We start from the raw sequence: 15,519 nt of genomic DNA, 5'->3' as shown, positions 1-15,519 counted from the left end.
GGCTCCATTTTCCAGCTTTAACAACAACCTTTGATCAGGTATTTCAAATTAGACCCAAAAGTGATTCTAAAATAACCCTGAGGCTGCGGGATGGGGCACTGGGAGCTGCACCCACAGGGAGATATTCCCACTGGAACAGCATCCCTGGAGCACAGCCTTCACATCCCAGCTGGAAAACAGCTCAGCCAGAGCAAAACCACGACTGGCAGCCAGAGGAATCAGCCAAGGGTGTGCAGGGAACATCCATCCCACCTGCTGGAAACACAGAGCTGTGATTCCTGCTGGAGAGGAAATCATCCAGCCAGGGATTGCCAGAGAAATCCAGCCGGTTCCAAGATAATTCCGCAGCAGATTCCCTTTTCCTGCCCCAATCAGCCAGCCAAGGTCCGTCTGCACACTCCCAAACCTTTCTCCTGTTAAAAGCAAATTCCTTGGCACAAGGTTTTTCTTTTTTTCCAGCAGTTTTCTGTTTCCTCTGCAGCACAACCCAGGCACGCTCCCGAGCTCCTGCAACCCTGCCCGAGGAAATTCATTTTATGGCAAATTTCTCCTTGACAGAAAAAAAAAATCCTCAGGAAGCAGCTCCATAAGAAAATGGATTTGGCTTTTGTGTGCTCGCCTCCAGCACGGGGATGAGCTCCTGCAGACAGCAAACAGCTCCTGAGGGGTTTGGGAGGGGCAGATTCAGGATTTGGGAGGTGCAGATTCAGGATTTGGAGGTGCAGATTTAGGAGGTGCAGATTCAGGATTTGGGAGGTGCAGATTCAGGATTTGGGAGGTGCAGATTCAGGATTTGGGAGGTGCAGACTCAGGATTTGGAGGTGCAGATTTAGGAGGTGCAGATTCAGGATTTGGAGGTGCAGATTTAGGAGGTGCAGATTCAGGATTTGGAGGTGCAGATTTAGGAGGTGCAGACTCAGGATTTGGAGGTGCAGATTTAGGAGGTGCAGACTCAGGATTTGGAGGTGCAGATTTAGGAGGTGCAGATTCAGGATTTAGGAGGTGCAGATTCAGGATTTGGGAGGCTCCTGTATCCCAATCATCCCTCAGGATCACTCTGCTCCCAGAGCGTGGGACGAGGATCAGCTCAGCCCCCACGGAAAACACCCCGAAAGGGGCACTGCCACCATCCCAGACTGCTCCAAACCCCAGCCAAGCTTCCTCTGGACACTTCCACAGCTTCTCTGGGAATTCCATCCCAAATCCTCACAGGGATCCATTCCTTCCCAATATCCTCTGGCAGTAGGGAGCCATTCCCGTTCCCATTCCCATTCCTGTTCCCATTCCCATTCCCATTCCCGTTCCCATTCCCATTCCCGTTCCCATTCCCTGCCACAGCCTCTCCCTGGGTTCTCCCCACCCGTGAGAATCCCGGCCAGGCCAGGGGCTCCGATCCAGCTCCCGGAGGATCCCGGAGGAGCCCGGAGGATCCCGGAGGATCCCGGAGGAGCCAGGCCGCAGGAACAGAGCCTGCACACCCGGTGGCAGCAAAGAAACGCGCAGGAGAACGGGATGGGCCGGGAGATGGGCAGGATGGGGAATCCCGGGATACAGGATGGGCTGGGATGGGCAGGATGGAGAATCCCGGGATCCTGCAGCACACAGCAAAGGCAGGACCCTCCCAGGAATTCTCCATGTCCCCTCTGCAGCTGACTGAATTTGCATTGGGATTTTCCTGCTCCAGATGCCACCTTTCATCTCCCATGATGAATGCCCTTGGAAATCCAGAGAAAGCACCAGCTGCCTCTGCCTCCTCAGCTTCCCCGGAGCAGCTGAGGGGGGAAAATCTCCTTTTGTTCCCGCACCTCCAGAGCCTCCCCTGCCTTTGTGAGGAGCCTTTTATTTCCAAAGGGCAGGGAAACACAGTGGGTAAAGCTGGAGGATCCTGATTTCCTCACCGGGATCTGCGGCAATCCAAGCGTCTGGGACAGCCAGGGATGTGACAGGGAATTGGGAATGGAAGGTTTGGGATGGGTGCTTGTGGGACACAGCTTGTGCCTGGCCAGAGGAGGGGCTGGACAACCTGGAGAGGTCCAAAACCAGCCTGGAGGGATCCTAAACCAGGCTGGAGGGATCCTAAACCAGGCTGGAGGGATCCTAAACCAGGCTGGAGGGATCCTAAACCAGGCTGGAGGGATCCTAAACCAGGCTGGAGGGATCCTAAACCAGGCTGGAGGGATCCTAAACCAGTCCTGGGACCTCACAGATCCTTCAGCAGGAATCATGGAATGGTTTGGGTTGGGACCTCGAAGATCACCCCTGCCATGGGTTGATGGAGATGAGGAACTCATCCTTCCGCTATCCCAGGCTGCTCCAACCTGGCCTGGGACACCTCAGGGACCCAGGGGGACCCAGGGGGATCCAGGGGGATGCAGGGGGATCCAGGGGCCTCCCCGCCCTCACAGGGAGGAATTTCTCCCTAAAATCCAATCTGATCCCGTTCTCCTTAGGAACAAAGTGTCTGGGCCATGGCAGCAGGTGCGAATTCCAAGGAAAAGCGAAGCGCACGGAGAGCCCGGGCAGGGAGGTGCGGTTTGCCCGGCGGCCACCGAGAGGTGCCAGCGGCTCTCCCAAAGCCTCGGCAGCTGCTCCAGCTCCGCTCCGGAGTTCTCCCTCGCTCCTGTTTCTCCAGCCCAGCTCCAGCTCTGGATGGGCTGGGATGGGCAGGATGGAGAATCCCGGGATCCTGGATGGGCTGGGATGGGCAGGATGGGGAATCCCGGGATCCTGGATGGGCTGGGATGGGCAGGATGGGGAATCCCGGGATACAGGATGGGCTGGGATGGGCAGGATGGGGAATCCCGGGATCCTGGATGGGCTGGGAATGGGAAGGATGGGGAATCCCGGGATACAGGATGGGCTGGGATGGGCAGGATGGAGAATCCTGGGATACAGGATGGGCTGGGATGGGCAGGATGGGGAATCCCGGGATCCTGGATGGGCTGGGATGGGCAGGATGGAGAATCCCGGGATCCTGGATGGGCTGGGATGGGCAGGATGGGGAATCCCGGGATCCTGGATGGGCTGGGATGGGCGCTGTCCCCCGGGCTCTGCTGGGAGGAGCAGGAAACATCCCGAAATCCCAGGGTTTGGAGGAGCTGGGTGATCCCCCCGAGAGGCACAGAAGGGTTTTCCTAGGAGCACTGCCAGCAGCAGCAGGAGCAGGAATGCCAGGACTCAGGGACTCAGGGATTCAGGGATTCAGGGATTCAGGGACTCAGGGATTCAGGGATTCAGGGACTCAGGGATTCAGGGATTCAGGGACTCAGGGATTCAGGGATTCAGGGATTCAGGGATTCAGGGACTCAGGGATTCAGGGACTCAGGGATTCAGGGATTCAGGGATTCAGGGACTCAGGGACTCAGGGATGCAGAGAGGAGTGAGATCCTTCCCTGCCACCAATTCCAGAACCCCGCGGCCCTGCCTGGCAGGAATGGGAGACAAAGGCACCAGATGCTCCCCAGCAGCTGCTCCCACATGTTGGGAACGCTGCTTTTAGGGAAAATCCCAGCATTTCCATGGATCCATGGGGAGCAGAGCCAGGGCTGCTCCCAGCTCAGGTGAGACAGGAGGAGGAGGAGATGAAGGAATCCTGCAGGGAGCCACGGAGACAGCGGGCAGGGCACTGGGAAGAGCAGAGTGGAGATTCCACCATTCCTGCTGCCAGCTCCAGGGAAAGGGACTCACCTGGCTGGGATTCCAGCCATCCCCAGCCCATTCCCACATCCCCACCTTCCAGCCTTGTCCCTTTTCCCATCCCCAGCCCATTCCCACATCCCCACCTTCCAGCCTTGTCCCTTTTCCCCGCCCTCAGCAGAGCAGCCGAGCATCCTCAGGGATGTTTAACTGGGAGAGGGGAGCGGGATAAACTCCCCAAAATCCCCGTGGGCACCCCCTGAGAGGTGCAGCCCCCACGGGGACACTCAGCTGCCTCCTCCCCAGCTCCAGTGATCCCAGAGAGGGGAAAACACCAGGGAAACAACAGCAGGAACCTTTCCTCCCGTCTGGCGAGCGCAGAGTGAGGAAAACGCAGCAGCGCCGGGAATTTCTTCCGCTCCCTTTGCCACCCTTGTGCTTCCAGGGGAATTTCGCCGACCCACGGATCCCCAGCCCTCCTGGCACGGGACAAGGTGGGACAGCCAAGCTCCAAAGGCAAACACAAAAAGCAGGGTCGGGTCTTACCTGGCGCTTTGGAATGTGGCGGATGCGGATTTTCCAACGGCCCCGAACCCAACTCCCACCGCCAGGCCCTCTGAAACAGCAGGAAAAAGCAGTCAGGGGCAGCCCCAGCCCAGCCCAGGAGCATCCAGCTCCTCTGAATCCAGGAGAATCCAACCCAGCACTGCCCAAAGCGGCTGCTCCCGGGAAAGCCAGCACGGAGAGAAGGTTCTGGGTTGAGGAGAGCCAAGAAGGGGGAAAAGATCCCAATCCCCACCAGCTGGAATGGGATTTTTCCAAGGAGTCAAGCACCAAAGCTGTTCCAAAACCTCAGCAAACCCCGGTGGATTCCTGAAGAATCCCAAATCCCAGCGTCTCCCGTGGATCCCCCAGGAGCTAAACCAGGATCAGGCTCCCATCACCGGCCCCTCCCCTCTTTGTGTGCCCCAAAACCGGCACAAAACCAGCACAGCCAGGCTCCAAAGCACCAGGAAACCCAAATTCCACCGGAAAATTCCTGCAGATTGCCTGGTACAGCAAATCCCATCATTTTAAATGCAGCTAACCCCATAAACCCCAAGAAAAACAGCTGAAAAGCCTTCCCAGGAAAAAAAAAACCCTGATTTTCAGAAAGCATCAAACCCTCAATTTTCTTTCCCCCTCCCCCCTTTTTTTTAATTTAAAATTAAAATTTTTTTAAATTCCCCCTTTTTCTAAATTTTTAAAATTAATTTTAATATTTAAAATTAATTTTTAAATTTGAAAATCCTCTTTTTTGGGTTGGTTTTGGGGGTTTTTTTGGTTTGTTTTTTTTTTTTGCAGCCTTCCAGCAAAGGTTGGGGGGAATGTTCAGAACCAAAACGGGAGGGATTTTACAGGTGAGCATTCCAACAGGTGGGAAAAGTCCCTGGAGCATTTCCAAGCATCCCAGAGGAGGAGCTCTCAGGAGCAGGGCACCGTGTGTGTGTGTGTTTGTGGCCCTGTGAGTTCCCAGTTGCCTTGGAAACAGCGGGAAAAACCGGGATAAATCACAACATTCCCATTCCCTGAGCCCAGAACTGGAACACTCAGAGCCTGGAGCCAAGGACAGGGGGAAAATCAGAGCAGAACCAGCCCTAAAACAGAGCTGGAGGGAAAAGAGCCCAAATGGGATCCGAAATCCTGACCTGGGATCCAAAATCCTGACCTGGGATCCAAAATCCTGGCCTGGGATCCAAAATCCTGACCTGGGGATCCAAAATCCTGGCCTGGGATCCAAAATCCTGACCTGGGATCCGAAATCCTGACCTGGGATCCGAAATCCTGACCTGGGGATCCAAAATCCTGACCTGGGATCCAAAATCCTGACCTGGGATCCAAAATCCTGACCTGGGATCCAAAATCCTGACCTGGGATCCAAAATTTTTAGGGTTTTTAGATTTTCAGGGTGATTTTGAGTGGTTTGGGGTGATTTTTTTTGGTGATTTTGGGGTTTTGGGGGGTGCCAAAGCTGATATTGGGGCGATTTCAGGTGATTTTTAGGCTGATTTGGGGGGTTTTGGGGGTGAATTTCTTTCTCTTCCCCTGCTGCAGAGCAGGAATCCCACAGGGAGGAGGAGGAGGAGGAGGAGGAGGAGGAGGAGGGAGGAGGAGGAGGAGGAGGAGGAGGAGGAGGAGGAGGAGGAGGAGTGGCCCCACATCCCAGGACAGGACACGGATCCCAAATCAGCCAGGTGTGGGTGGCCCAGGCACAGCAGGTACATCCCAGCACCTGGAAAACCTCCGATCCTATGGATCCTGGGATGGAGCAGGGATCCTGGGATGGAGCAGGGATCAGGGGATGGAGCAGGGATCAGGGGATGGAGCAGGGATCAGGGGATGGAGCAGGGATCCTGGGATGGAGCAGGGATCCTGGGATGGAGCAGGGATTGAGGGATGGAGCAGGGATTGAGGGATGGAGCAGGGATTGAGGGATGGAGCAGGGATCCTGGGATGGAGCAGGGATCCTGGGATGGAGCAGGGATCCTGGGATGGAGCAGGGATCCTGGGATGGAGCAGGGATCCTGGGATGGAGCAGGGATCAGGGGATGGAGCAGGGATCCTGGGATGGAGCAGGGATCCTGGGATGGAGCAGGGATCCTGGGATGGAGCAGGGATCCTGGGATGGAGCAGGGATCAGGGGATGGAGCAGGGATCAGGGGATGGAGCAGGGATCAGGGGATGGAGCAGGGATTGAGGGATGGAGCAGGGATCAGGGGATGGAGCAGGGATCAGGGGATGGAGCAGGGATTGAGGGATGGAGCAGGGATCAGGGGATGGAGCAGGGATCAGGGGATGGAGCAGGGATCAGGGGATGGAGCAGGGATCCTGGGATGGAGCAGGGATCAGGGGATGGAGCAGGGATCAGGGGATGGAGCAGGGATCAGGGGATGGAGCAGGGATTGAGGGATGGAGCAGGGATCAGGGGATGGAGCAGGGATCAGGGGATGGAGCAGGGATCAGGGGATGGAGCAGGGATTGAGGGATGGAGCAGGGATCCTGGGATGGAGCAGGGATCACAGGATGGAGCAGGGATCAGGGGATGGAGCAGAAATTGTGGGATGGAGCAGCACAGAGCTCATCCCAAAAAACTCATCCCTGTGATTAAACAAAGCACCAACACTTCCCAAATCCCGCTCAGCGATGCCAGATCCCGCAGGATCCGCACATCCCACAGCACTGGGACCCCCGGGGCAGAGCTGGGAGCTCCGCTGTCCCCTCCCAGACGGATCCTGGAGCCGATTCTCCTGGCTCAGCACATGGAGAGGCTTCCTCCAGGAAGGTTCTCCAGCTGCCAAGGTCTCATCCATTATTCATCCCGCTCTTGGAAGAGCTGTTAAGTTCCTAGTGGGAAATTAATCTTGCCATAATGAGGTTTGGATTTCTCGGAGAGTTTAAGCACTGCCACTCAGAGATTTTTCCCTGCAGACTGAAGCCCAGCTCCCTCCAGGAATCACCGTTTTGCCATTATTGCTCAAGGATTAGCAGATTCCAGGGATTTTCCAGTTTGTAGGTCCCCACCACTTGAGGGTTTGTGGGCTTTCGGGTGGAATTTGGGAGGCAGGAGCAAATCCTGCTAATTCCAAATCCTGGTTTAACCCCGGCAGGAGCCGGCCCATCCTCATCCCACCCTTTGCTCTCTTCTCCTCCTCCCACAAAAGCAAATCCTCATTTCAATCCTCAGTTCAGCTCCACGGAGCTGCTGAACAGGAGCTGACAACTCAACCTCCACCTGATTTGAAAGAATTCCAGCTGGTTTGGAAGAATTAAATCAACTCCAACATCCCCAAACCCCTCCAGCCTGGAAACGCTTCTCTGGGAGCGGAAAACTCCTTCCCAAGTTACCAAAGCAGAACTGAGCTAAAAGCAGGGACTGACCCAGCTGGAACTGGGCTCTCCTGACCCCACAGCACCTGAATCCATCAGAGATATTTAAAGTTTCATTCCCAGCACGTAAACGCTTTCTCAGGCCACTGCTCAGTGAGGTTTAATGTGACAGAGCTGAGATCTGATGGGGACAAGGCAGGAAAGCAGCTCCCACATGAATATTTCAGTGGAATATTTCATTCCAGCTGGTGAAAATCCTGGATTTAATTGGCTTTTGTCACCTTTGTGGCTGTTGCTGCTGACAAAACACCGATGTGTTATCTGCTGGCTGCCTCCAAATGAGTTTGTGACAGATGAGCTGGTGGCAGGGGGACATCAGGGTCCCCTCCAGACAGTGTGAGCCTGGGAGGAGAACTTCCCACCCTGGAAAACATGGAATTGCCTCCAGCTGCCTGGGAGGAGCAGGGGGAGTCCTGAGGGAGCTGAGCCGGAGACAACAGAGCCAAAAACAGCCTGAGAGGAGCAGCCACAGGTGGGGTGTCACCTGAGCCCTGGGGATGTCACCTGAGCCCTGGGGATGTCACCTGTGTCCTTCCCCTGGGGATGTCACCTGTGTCCTTCCCCTGGGGATGTCACCTGTGTCCTTCATGGGAAAATGTCACCTGTGTCCTTCCCTGAGGGCATCACCCACTGCTAGAGATGTCACCTGAGCCCTGGGGATGTCACCTGAGCCCTGGGGATGTCACCTGAGCCCTGGGGATGTCACCTGTGTCCCTCACCCGCTGCCTCTCCCGCCCTTCCCAGCTCCCTGCAGCTTCTCCCAAGGACTCCAGTGGAGCTCAGGAGATGGGAATGTCCCAGCCCGTGCTGAGGAGGTGACAATTAAGGATTAATTAAGGAAAGGTCAAGGGCACCTTTCCCAGAGCAGCCAGGCTCGGGCTGATCCCGGTGAGGTGATCCCTGATCCCGGTGCTGCCGGAACGTTCCGGATGGAGCCGAGCTCCCGGCTCTGTCCCCATCCCCTCCCACCTCTCTCCTCTCCCTGGCTGCCCAGCACGTCCCAGCTCCGTGGCCAGCAGTCCCTGCTCATCCCTGCTCCCTCTGGAATTATCCCGGAGGTGCCTTGGGAGCCAACCCCAGCTGGGTTTTCTCTCCAGGGCAGAAATGCTGTGAAAAATTCCTGGCTGTCCCAAGGTGCACCTTCCCATCCCTCTGAGCGAGCCTCAGGGCCAGCACTCCGCTCCAATTCCCTGAAATTCCATGGAATTGCTGCCCCATGTGCTCCCCACCGCTCCAATTCCCTGAAATTCCATGGAATTGCTGCCCCATGTGCTCCCCACCGCTCCAATTCCCTGAAATTCCATGGAATTGCTGCCCCATGTGCTCCCCACCGCTCCAATTCCCTGAAATTCCATGGAATTGCTGCCCCATGTGCTCCCTGCGCCCACCAACCTTCCCGTACCTGCATCCTCCTTGGAATGCAATGCTGTGGGGAAGTCTTTTCCTCCTTTTCCTTCCTAAAAACAACCCCTCCCAGCAGGAATGGAGGGTGCTCCAAGTGCCCAGGAAGAGCCAGGAACAGGCAGGGCAGGGGGAATGTTGGAATTCCTGGAAGAGGCATCACCCAGACGAGGCACAGATTAATGGGTGCAGCTCCAGTCCTCACGCTCTGCTGAGCCCCAGTGGGTTCCCAAAGCCTCATTAAAACCAACAATTGGAAAACAGGCCTCCATTCCAACAGCCCCACGGAAAATAGAAACCCAAAAAGCCAGAATGTTCCCAGCCTTTTAATGGATCTGGGAGAATATTCATATAAATAATCAGCGCTGTTGATAATTGAGATGCAATCTGGCGCTCATTGCCCTTCCCCCGGGAGGCCGAGCGCACGGGAGCGCCTGTCCCGGGAGGATCAATCCAATCAATTTTTGCTAATGACAAAAGCAGCCAGCCTGGAAATCACCTCCCTTCCCAGGAACTCCAATCTGCCTGCACAGCACGGAACCTCTGCTGCCTGCACAGCCCCCAGCCCTTCCCGTCCTCAAATCCACCTCCATCCCAGGAGCAGCTCTCGGCACAAGGGGTGAGCTCTGCCCGACCCCCGTGGGGCTGCTCGGAGGGTTAAAAAGCTCAGGGCTGGTTTGAGGGTTAAAAAGCTCAGAATTTATCCAGAATTCCACCTGGCAACAGCATGGATCAACCACAGGGGCACCACTGCTGAGGGAGCTCACCTGGGGCTGTCAAACCCCAGAGATCAGGTCCAAAACCCTCCCTGGAGAGAGGGAGCTCACCTGGGGGTGTCAAACCCCACAGGTCACATCCAAACCCTCTCTGGGTGCTGAGGGAGCTCACCTGGGGGTGCCAAACCCCACAGGTCACATCCAAACCCTCCCTGGAGAGCTCCCTTCTCTGCCTCCAGCCCAAGCCCCCCGGTTTTGCTCCCGAGTTTCCGCCTCTTTGAGCAGGGGGCTCTGGGAAGGGGTAAAGGGACATGGCAGAGCCCCCCAAACCTCCCAGAGCTCCACCCGAGGCTTCCTCTCCAGCTCCCAGTGCCAGAAAGCCATTAACGAGCTGGGATTGATTAATTTTTAATGAGCAGGAGCCAGGGGAGGAGCAGGGCAGAGCGTGTGAGCCGGATTGGGAACAAACCCCAGGCGGGGAGGTGGCACAAAAGGTGAGAAGGAGACACCCTGAGGTGGTGCCAGCTGTGGGAAGGGTGGCTGAGACCGCTCCGGGCTGGGGGGAACGATCCTGCTCGCCCAGGTGACACCAGACAAGTCCTGTCCCCTTGGGATTGCGCTTGGAGGTGGCAGCGAGAGGAGGTGCCCTGGCTTGGCGCTGCCCTGGTGGCATTTTGGGGACCCAGGAGGGGGAGATTCACCCCAAAAAGCTGCGGGGTGGGCTGTGAGCGGTGCCTGGAACGGGGATCACTGGGGCTGGTGTGGAGGAGAGGGGACAGGATTCCTGCTGCAGGTTTCCCCCTGCAGGGAAAGGGATGATCCCGGGATAGGCTCGGTCTGGCACAGCACAAAGGGGGAAAAAAACCGGGAATTTCAGGTTTCCTTGGCAACGTTCTGGGGGTTGGAAGCATCGGAGCAGCCCCGCTGCCTCTCCTGGAGGATGATCCAGGGATGGGGCAGGGCCCGGCTGTCCTGAGCCGATTCTGAGGATGGGGAACACGCATTTCCCGAGAGCCAGGGAATTGTCAGGAATTTCCCAAGGCAGGGAATTGTCAGCACCAACACCTGCAGCTCCTCCCTGCCCCACCTGGACACCCACGGGGAGGGACTCGGTCCTTGCTGAGCCACCAAAAACCCCACAAGATCCCTGAGATTCCTCTGAGGGCAGCTGGGGGATTTGGGAAAGGGGCTGGAACATCAGAAGAGGACCAGGGATTTGGGAAGGGGCTGGAGCACCAGGACAGGATCAGGGATTTGGGAAGGGGGCTCAGCCTGGAGAAAAGGAGGCTCAGGGGGAACTTCTGGCTCTGCACAACTCCCTGCCAGGACCTGCTCTGGGAACAGGGACAGGAGGAGAGGGAACAGCCCCAGGCTGGGCCAGGGGAGCTCAGGGTGGAAGAATTCCCTTGGGAAGGGCGGTCAGGCCTTGGAATGGGCTGGGGGAGGCACTCAGGGCACTCAGGGCTTCGGGCACAGCTCGGATCCATCCCCGGAGCCTTTTCCAGCCTCAATGTCTCTGGAATTCTGAGGCTCCAGGGAGAGCCCCAGGGCAGTGAAGATGAGCAGAACGGGCCCTGGGCCTCTCCCGGAGCATGAGGGGCTCCTGCAGCACCTCCCCGCTGGGGGAACCCCAAAATCCGGCAGCAGAGCCATCCCTGGAGCATCCCTGGAGCATCCCTGGAGCATCCCAGGAGCATCCCAGGAGCATCCCAGGATCCGGGGCCCCAGCCTGCCCTCCCCTCCCAGGGCAGCACAGAGGGAAGGGCTGAGCAGCTCACACCTCGCTAATTGTTATTTGTGATACACCAGTAACATTTTAATTAATCTGAAGCCTTCAGCATAACAGCCACCCAAGGTACAAAGCTAAACCAGAATAAACAGGGCTTGATTAAATACATAATTAATGTTCTGCTAAAGCCGGCATAGATGAATATTAATTAGCAGGAAGAGTCTGCAGTTTGGCATCTCCTGTCATTATCAATTTATCCTTTCCATTGGCATTCCCAGCTTTGGAACAAATTATCCAACCTTTCCTCCACCAACAGGGAGAGGCTGTGGGAGGCTGGGCTGGGGGTTCTGCTCTCTCCCCTCCACGAGAAGCTGCTCCCAGCCTGGAAACAGAGCCAGAGGCACTGCCAGGAGCAGCCAGCTCAGCCCTAAAGGACGCTCAAGGTCCTCCAACGATTCCCTGTTGGCAGCAAAAGGGGAGCTCATCCCCCAGCAGCACGGGAGGAGAGCGGGGATGGAGCTTGGGCTGCCAGCCAGGGGAAACTGAGGCAGGGTTTGGGCTGGCAGTGAGGGCTCAGAGCCCCAGGGAGGTGAGTGTGGATCCCCCTCCCGCAGTGTCCCAGCCCCTCCCAGGGCTGTGGAGCCGTGTGAGCAGCTCTGGGGGCACGGGAAGGACGGAAAAGCCTTGGGAATGAGCTGGGCACCTCCGTGGGAGTGCCGAGGGCTCCCAGGGGAGGAGAGGGAGCTGCCAGAGGAAGCTGGAAGGAGAACAGCAGGCTCTGGAGAGAGCCCGTGGAGCCTTCGCAGTACTTTTGAAGCACAAAAGCCAACCATCCTTAGAAGAGCCGGTAAAATAAAGACGGAGAGCGGCTTTTCACACAGGTGACAGGACAGGGGGGATGGCTTGAAAGGGAAAGAGGGAAGATTCCCATGGAATGTTGGGAATCAATGCGAGGCTGAATGGATTTCCCAGAGCAGCTGCTCCATCCCTGGAAGTGTCCAAGGCCAGCTTGGAGCACCCAGGGCCAGTGGGAGGTGGCGCTGCAGGAGCTTTGGGGTCCTTTCCCACCCAAACCATTCCACGGCTCCCTGAGGAGCATTCCATGATTTTCCCAGGGCTTGGATCATCCCCAGCACCTCCTGCCCTGCCCAGCACGAGGAGTGCTCACCCTGCAGGAGCCCGTGGTAATTTAAATGAAATTAAACTTAATTAAAGCCCGTGCCAGCCTCTCCTCTGGCAGGGCTGCTAATTGAGGCAGAGATTCCCGTGTTTCCAAACCCTGGGAAAGCAGAAGGAATTCAGAGCCCCGGATTGCTGCTCACCTGATTTCATCACAGCCTGAATTATTTATCCCCAGCCCGAATTCTTCCTCAGGGCACAGAGCCCCTGGCAAGGGGTGACTTTGGACAAATCCCCAGGGCAAGGAGGCAGGGCAGGGCTCTGTCACTGCTGAGAGGCCCCAGGGTCACTGAAAAGCCTCTGGGAAGGAGCAGGAGGGGGATTGGGGATCAAAACTCAGCAGGGACAGGGCCAGCACCGAGCCCCAGCCTCACACCTCTCCGGGGATGAAGCTTTAATCCCACATTTAAGATATTTAAATAAGATATTAATCCCAGATTTAAGATATCCCAGGTTTATTTAAGATAAAATTCTTGAATTCTCCCAGCAGGGGAGAATTTTCAGCATCCAGAGGTGGCTTTGTGCTCCTGAGGAGCAGGGACAGGGCAGCACCAACCTCCTGCCACGGGTGACACCTGGGCCACTCCTCTGCAGAACCTTCCCCTTCTGCTGCTGCCAGGTGGGAATCAGGGAGGTGCCACCTTCTCTGAGGGATGAAATCCAGTTACACTTCACTCACTGCAGACATTTCATATTTCATTATTTTATTTTATTTTTTTTTTTATTTTATATCTTTATTTTATTTTATATCTTTATTTTATTTTATATTTTTATTTTATTTTATATCTTTATTTTATTTTATATTTTTATTTTATTTTATATTTTTATTTTATTTTATATCTTTATTTTATTTTATATTTTTATTTTATATCTTTATTTTATTTTATGTTTATTTTATTTTATTTTATTTATTTTATTTTATTTTACATTTTTATTTTATTTTACATTTTTATTTTATTTTATATTTTTATTTTATGTTTATTTTATTTTATTTTATTTTATTTATTTTATTTTTATATTATTTTATATATCTTTATTTTATATTATATTATATTTTTATTTTTATTTTATTATTTTATTTTATATTTTATTTTATTTTTATATTATTTTATATATCTTTATTTTATATTTTTATTTTTATTTTTATTTTATTATTTTATATTTTATTTTATTTTATTTTATTTTATTTTATTTTATTTTATTTTATTTTATTTTATATGTTTGTTTTATTTTATTTTATTGTCTGTGGCTCATTTAAATCTCCTTCCTGGCCCTTCCTGCCAGGCACCTTCCTCTCCCAGCAACACCTGGAGCTGAACTACAGCACCCAACTTATCCCCCTGGGATTAATTAAAAAAAGAGGGATGAGGAGGGAGAAATGTTTTGCTGCTGCTGACAGCCTGGAGCAGGTTAATGCCCAGCTCGTGCTGCTGATGCAACGAGAGCAGCAAATCATTAACTCCCAGCTCCTTATCAGCATAACCCAAGCCCAGGAGCAGCCAGGGGTGCCCAGCAGCAGCTGGAAGGAGACAATTCCCAGCCCAGGAGCAGCCAGGGGTGCCCAGCAGCAGCTGGAAGGAGACAATTCCCAGCCCAGGAGCAGCCAGGGGTGCCCAGCAGCTGCTGGAAGGAGACAATTCCCAGCCCAGGAGCAGCAGGAAGCTGGAGGAGCCGGAGGAGGGAAAGGCCAGGAGCTCTGTGTGTGTCCCCTCGGGTTTTGTGGCTCCCAGGGAAAGGCAGGAGCTGGGATTCCACATCCACAACGGAGCCTTCCCCTGGCAATTCCCCTGCTGGAACTGGGGATGGATGTCCTGATTTACAGATCCACCCAGCCAGGCACAGAGCAAAGAAGGGAGAAAGGAAAGGCAAGGAGAGGAGGAGGAGGGAAGAAACCAGGAAAAAAAAAACCTGGAAAAGCTGCCTTATTTTACTTTAACCATCCCCAAGAACTGCGGAGCAGCCAAACATCCTGAGCTGTCCCAAACTGATCTCACCATCCTCTGTTCTCCACACAGCCCGGCCTGGCAGGACCCAGCCCTCCAGAACCTGCAGCTCTGTGATTTTCCACCCCTTGTCCAAACCCACGCCCGGGCCGAGGAAACAAACCCCAGTGCACATTCCCCTGCAGAGACCCAGCGCCCTGAAACCCATCCCTGCCCGCTCACAGACACGGAGAGGCCAAGAGGGAGCGGGATTTGTCACCTTTCCCCATACACCCCGGGGAATTGCGATTGCACCCAGGCCGGGCTGGCAGGAGCGGGGCTGCAGCTGCTGCAGGCTCCCCCCGAGCCCCCTCCCCAGCGGGGTTCTGCTGCCAAAGCCTCCCGTGGCTCAGCCCCACGGGATCTGCAATGGGATCCTGGCCAAAGGCGCCCACTCTGCGAGCGCCATCTGCGCTGGAGAGCTGGGCTGGGAGCCGGGAGCCTGGCCGTGGACTCACCGGGGATGTTGTGGATGGTGATAGCCAGGATCATCAGCGTGATCCTCCTCCAGCTGCTGCTCCCGGCCAGGGCGGCTCCAGCCCGGGGAGCCGGGAATGCCGGGGGGTCCTCGGCAAGGGGGGACCCCACTCCCCTCCTCCGCTGGTACGGCTCCCCGTTCTCAGCCTTGTCTGGGGACAGAAAACACCGGGGTGAGGAAAAGTGGGGACAGAAAATATTGGGGTGAGGAAAAGTGGGACAGAAAACACCGGGGTGAGGAAAAGTGGGATAGAAAACATCGGGGTGAGGAAAAGTGGGACAGAAAATATTGGGGTGAGCCATGGTGGGGATAGAAAACATCGGGACAGAAAATACTGGGTGAGGAAAAGTGGGATAGAAAATATTGGGGTGAGGAAAAGTGGGGACAGAAAATATTGGGGTGAGGAAAAGTGGGGACAGAAAATATTGGGGTGAGGAAAAGTGGGGACAGAAAATATTGGGGTGAGGAAAA

The 15,519-nt window shown here is 54.9% G+C and overlaps 1 protein-coding gene across 3 annotated transcripts in view; it reads right to left on the bottom strand.

The window, feature by feature from the left end:
- The window catches only part of SLC39A11 (solute carrier family 39 member 11), a 62,855-nt gene that overhangs the window by 10,367 nt on the left and 36,969 nt on the right, over positions 1-15,519 (bottom strand). For all 3 annotated transcript variants that reach the window (XM_005530688.3, XM_014259435.2, XM_014259436.2), the window contains exons 6-7: positions 15,029-15,199; positions 4,183-4,252 (exon numbers count right to left, since the gene is read on the bottom strand). In XM_005530688.3, the coding sequence (XP_005530745.3) occupies positions 4,183-4,252; positions 15,029-15,199 (241 nt within the window). The remainder of the gene's footprint in view (positions 1-4,182; positions 4,253-15,028; positions 15,200-15,519) is intronic.

The sequence above is a fragment of the Pseudopodoces humilis genome, chromosome 21, assembly GCF_049639895.1.
Source record: "Pseudopodoces humilis isolate 2021_Gansu_Grassland_sample_001 chromosome 21, ASM4963989v1, whole genome shotgun sequence".
Taxonomy (NCBI): domain Eukaryota; kingdom Metazoa; phylum Chordata; class Aves; order Passeriformes; family Paridae; genus Pseudopodoces; species Pseudopodoces humilis.
Note: the sequence above shows the minus strand (reverse complement) of the source record. Positions and strands in the feature narration are given on the sequence as shown.